Source organism: Octopus bimaculoides, chromosome 2, assembly GCF_001194135.2.
Source record: "Octopus bimaculoides isolate UCB-OBI-ISO-001 chromosome 2, ASM119413v2, whole genome shotgun sequence".
Classification (NCBI taxonomy): Eukaryota; Metazoa; Mollusca; class Cephalopoda; order Octopoda; family Octopodidae; genus Octopus; species Octopus bimaculoides.
The window spans coordinates 37,545,084-37,550,383 of record NC_068982.1 but is presented as its reverse complement, the minus strand read 5'-3'; the positions used below and the strand labels follow the sequence as shown (position 1 = coordinate 37,550,383).

Here is a 5,300-nt window from a genome sequence, read left to right as displayed (position 1 = left end):
ATTATATATATATATATATATTAGAGCTCCAGCATGACCGCAGCCACATGGCTGAAACGAATAAAAGGATAACTGAATTGTTTATGTTTTAATTTCAGAAGAGTCATCGTAATAAACACTAACTAGTTGTTGTTAATCAGTTTTATCGACTATTTCCGAAATATAATTATATTAGTTTCAACAACACACGGTTCCAGATCGAACCACAATTCTTGCAAAACAAATTTACAATAAATGTTTATGTGTGCGTGCGTGCCTAATTCACGAAACTCTCGACCCCTTGAGTCACTGTGTAAAAATTACATACATACATACATACATCAGTATATGCACGCACGCAGGCACGTAGGCAGGCACGCGCGCGCAAGCGCACGCACACACACCTACACACATACACAATTTTAAAAAAGAAGTTCGATAATGTTGATCTTAGCAGCAGTGAAGGAAGAAGCCATTGCTGCGCGTATGTATGTGAATCATTCATTGACTTGCTAGCCTTTAGAAGCAAATAATTGACATTTCTTCAACAAGCTTGTGTGCCATCACAAAACTTCCATCATCCGTATCAAGACTGCTGCTACTCACAATTAAGTGGAAAATATATATTTATATAAAGTAAGGTTTCTTCTTATTCTGTTCACGGAATTGGGGGTTTCTCTGTCAGGTCTTTTCTTTCCATGTTCTGGTAATTTGGTTCTGACGCCTTTCAACGAAGGGATTAGTCACGGGCGTTTTAAATATTAGAAAAGGGTTTTAATTTCATTTTCTTGGTTTTAAAGTGATTTCCTTGACATTTTGGAAATAAAATATCATGAATAGCACAGTATAAAATCTTTTACTGACGTCCTTTTCCTGAAATATACATCGTTGCTGCTGCAATCCTACAATGGCTTTTTCCAAATTCTAATGGCCATTATTTTTATTTTAAATCGATTTAAAAAGGTAATATCCATAGAATTGTGGACTAAAAATCTAATATTAGCTCTAATTTCTTAAAGCTCCATCACCATGTGAGGTAATATTAACGTATACCTAGTAAATTTTTTTGTTTTCGAAATAATTTCGATATTCCCTCGACATTCTTCCCATTCAGTGAACTCACAGAATGGCTGGCTTGGTTGACGTGCATTATTTTTATCTATTATTATAAGATTTTAACAGCCTCTCTCTTTAAAACTTCCAAATACCTAAATTAATTTCAATATATAGCTGAAATGTTTTAGACCTTTGTTTATTTTTTTTTAACCATTTATTGTAAATTCTTGAAGTGGACTCATTTAACGAGACCCATATCGTCCATCCCACTCAATCCGCAAAGAATGGAGAGATGCTTCTGTCAACTAATGCTCAACTATTTCAAAATTAAATATTAGAATGACGATAAAAAAAACATTTCTTTTGAGAGTTAAAAAGAAAAGCAGTTTGAAGTAAAGAATTGATGCAATATCTTGGATTTTTTAAACACAAGTACAGAACAAAATTACTTGAGTTATACAAGTAAAAAATTTTGAGTTAAATCTGTTTAATTAGCAAAAATTTTTGAGTTAAATTTGTTTAATTAGCAAAAATTTTGAGTTAAATCTGTTTAATTAGCAAAAATTCTTCAAACGTCAATTTTGGAACAAAGCAAAAATGTGAGGGATTTTAAAAAGACGAAATGTAACTTTACAGTTTTATATAACACTCAATCGAGATCCTTTCAGTGGTTAATATTTTTATTTAAAAAAATAAATTGGTAAATTATTTCAGCTATGAAATGAATACAGTTTTTTAAGAGTGAAATTAAAAAGATAATTGAATCAGAACTCGCTATAATGAAGAGGGTTGTGGAATGTATTTAATGATGGAAGTTGGATTGAAAGAGCTAAATAGTACATAAATTAATTTTCAATGAAGGTCTTGACAAAATGCTTTTTCTTCATGGATTTGACTTTATAAAACTTCATTTTCATTGATAATTTTTTTATAATTAGACCCGTAATTTTCCCATCTTTCTGTTCATCAGAACCGTCGGAAATTACTCGTTCTTTTAGGTAAACCACCCCTCAAAATGAGACGGAGTGTAATAAAAATTTACCGGAAAGTTACCCCTATCAGACTAGCATCTGAACCTGTGTCTCACGTAGATATAAACACAATAGAATATATTTAAACGGCATGGATTTACAATTGTACTCGTCTAGTTTTGAGAGTGAAATTTATACCCGTCTCATTTTGGGTAAATGTATGCTTTTGATGTATTTTGAGCGATTCTGATCATCAAAACAGTCGGAAATCACTCATTATTTATGTAAACCACACCTTCAAAGTGTGACTGGTGTAATGGTAAAAATTTACCTTTTCGTTTTCTCGTTTTATGACAAACATGACGGTTTATTTCTTTAACCTCAGCCCATCATAAATAAGCCTAAAAAATACCAGCTCCCTTGAAGTGGAATTATGATGCCGTTTACACCACATGTGAGCTTGTTTTCCTTTAGCTCTGCATTTCTGCTTATCACTATCAAATTAACTTGTAATCATTTGTAAGATCCAAAATCAATTGCATATATACTACATCCTTATATTTATTTTCGATTCATATTTCAAATGAGTGGATTTTAGATCAATTTCCTCTGATTTTTGCTCTGTCCAAATTTTAAAAAATATGAGTAACCAGAGTATCCACTTATCACGTTATAGTTGATATTAATTCTACAAAATTGTCTCTCCGCTCCATCATTATTTTCAGCATGCATCTCATAACACAGCGTCCAATTCTCAGTAATTAACAAAATAACAGAATTATTTACAGTTTGTACCAAAAAAAAAAAAGAGAAAAAGTAAAACGTATTTGTTTTGTAGATAAATACGATCTATGTAAGTTTTATAAATGTTTATCTCTGCCATAAAAACATTGCATGTTGTCACTACACTTCGCAATTTATAACTCTGCAAGGTTCATAGCAAATATAAACTGCTTTAGATTTTTTCCCCTAACATCTTTAGATCATTCAGTTTCTTTAACTGATACTCGAAACATTTTTGTTATTAATATCACTAACACTTTTGCAAACCGAGCCGTCCTTTCTGCTAATTCTTATACACAATTTCGCTTCTTCCGAGATGATTTTCTCTTGAGTCTAATCTGTATCACTATCTCTATATTAATGTATAAATCATGTTTAAAGTTTATGAACTCCCTTCAATGCATTGGCTTTTCATTAGTAGACTGGACTTTTGCATTTCTCACTGCTAAGTTGTTGGTTTTCTTTTTACTTATTTGTCATATTGAAATTATTTTAGCGGCGAAATTTTGGTTTAAGCACCCCATAATAACTCCTCATTTTTATTTTTTGGAATTTTCAGTAAGTCTTTGTGAATTTGTGTTCTGCACACAAGAATTTCATTCATACGATTATGGAAAGAAAATTTTTTTTTTTTTAATTTTACAAACTCTTTCCCTTTAAATCTTAAAAGTTCCACGTTTTGAATCTTTTAAAAAATATGAATAGTCCGAATTTTTTTGCTTAAATTCCGGCAATATACCACCTTTAGGTGCATCAGCATTCCATTAAATGTGTTCATGTGGAGAAAAATATTGAAAAACATCTATACGTGTCAGAGTGACAAAGACACGAGGGCAGTATCAGGTGGTCGTAATATGTGCTAAAAATAACAGCTAAATTGCCCTTAAATCATACTGCAAAAAAAAAATTTTTTGCATAATCGTATGAATTCCCATCTGTAGAATACAAATTCGCAGAAATTTTCTGACCCCCTCCCCCCAATAAGGTTATGAAGGGTTGTATGAGGTGTTTAAACTAGAATTCTGCCATTCTAGCTATTTGTATTACGCATAATATAAAATGACTTTTAGGACTAATAAATAAATAGATGATGTTGCTTGGTAATAAATGTTCATGAAAAATCTTATACAAGTGGTAATGATTAAAAATTGGAGAGCAGTAATCCCAATAAAAAAAAAAATCAAGTTAACTTCATCGAATTTGCTTAACATTTAATTGGCATGAATAAGTTTTAATTTCATCAGTTTTAATTTTTTATCTTTATACCAGGTCTTAAATAATTTATGAAATCATACTTCATAAAGAACTTTAAGAATCAATTACTTCATATGACCATTCAAATCATAGTAACATTAATTATATAAATTTAAAGGTAAGATAACTTACCAGAGTGAATGGCAATTGGATTTTATGAACATTAGCTTCATAATACTCATAGTCAGCCCATTTTGCTAGCTCTTCATGGTAGTTTACTGCCATATGTGTGTGGTGTTGTACTAACTCCTGTAGCAAGGAAAAATTTGGTTAATTACACTCCACTGCACAAGTAGAAATCATTAAAAAAAAAATCAGCTCAAGACTGAAATTTTTAATTTATTATAACAAATTGTTTTAAGAGGTTAATATAGAAATATACAAAGTATCAATTGTATAATAAAGACATTGTACATTTACAGCAACAAAAACTTGTCACTGCTTATAATTTTCTTTTTTCTTTTTCTTTGTCTCTTTGAAATTTCAAGTTCTGAAAGGGTTTGGTTATCAGAAAGTAAACTTAAAATCAGCAAGTTTGGAAACTGATCAGTAAAAATGTCAAAAGGTTATGATACATCAAAAGCATATGATGCAACAAAACAATATGTCACTAAATCACAAGACTGGTCAGTAGGTTCTGGAATGGTGTTGCAGCCAGCACAGGGGGTAGCAGTCACTCTTCCAGGAATCATGTATGGTAGCGGTTCTCAACAAGGTATCAGTGTAAATACTGGTTACCCTTATGGTCAGCAAAGCATGTTTGTTAATCAGACACCAGGTATGTTTAAGTTTCTAAACTTTCAAATACTTTCTTAGTGTAGCCATTGTGAAAACATTTTGACCAAATCCAATAGCTTTTAATGGTTTATAATGTTTTTTTGTTTTTTTTTTTGGACCAATTTTCAGAGATTTATTGAAGAAAAAAAAATTAAGCTATTAAATATTTGATTAAGAATATTCTACATTTTTTTTTTTTTAATATTAATTATATGAAAACATTTGTTTTCAACATTAGAATGCATTTAGATTACATTAAAAAAATTAGCCAGTTTATCTTGTGATAAATATTTTTAATTTTAAATTTATTTAACTTTATTTCAAGTAAGTCTATAAATATATTGATGTTTGTCAGAAATTATTTCTGAAAAATATGAGTAAATCCTCCAATTATATTTTTTTACATCATTAAAATCTCAAATATATTTGATAAAATTCCTTCTTCACTACCTGTTACATTCATTTTTTTTTTTTTTTTTT

The 5,300-nt window shown here is 30.2% G+C and overlaps 2 protein-coding genes across 7 annotated transcripts in view; one reads left to right on the top strand and one right to left on the bottom strand.

Annotated features, from left to right (window-relative positions):
- The window catches only part of LOC106873456 (actin-related protein 5), a 45,233-nt gene that overhangs the window by 19,596 nt on the left and 20,337 nt on the right, over positions 1 to 5,300 (bottom strand). For all 4 annotated transcript variants that reach the window (XM_014920818.2, XM_014920819.2, XM_014920821.2 and 1 more), the window contains exon 8: positions 4,176 to 4,292. In XM_014920818.2, the coding sequence (XP_014776304.1) occupies positions 4,176 to 4,292 (117 nt within the window). The remainder of the gene's footprint in view (positions 1 to 4,175; positions 4,293 to 5,300) is intronic.
- The window catches only part of LOC106873457 (uncharacterized), a 14,587-nt gene that overhangs the window by 7,332 nt on the left and 1,955 nt on the right, over positions 1 to 5,300 (top strand). The window contains exons 1-3 of one of the 3 annotated variants that reach the window (XM_052976418.1): positions 387 to 615; positions 2,392 to 2,460; positions 4,532 to 4,821. In XM_052976418.1, coding sequence (XP_052832378.1) covers positions 4,599 to 4,821 — 223 coding nt within the window. In that variant the 5' untranslated portion in view covers positions 387 to 615; positions 2,392 to 2,460; positions 4,532 to 4,598. Of the gene's footprint in view, positions 1 to 386; positions 616 to 2,391; positions 2,461 to 4,531; positions 4,822 to 5,300 lie in introns of those variants that run through there. The other 2 variants (XM_014920824.2, XM_052976416.1) reach the window with 2 other exon arrangements.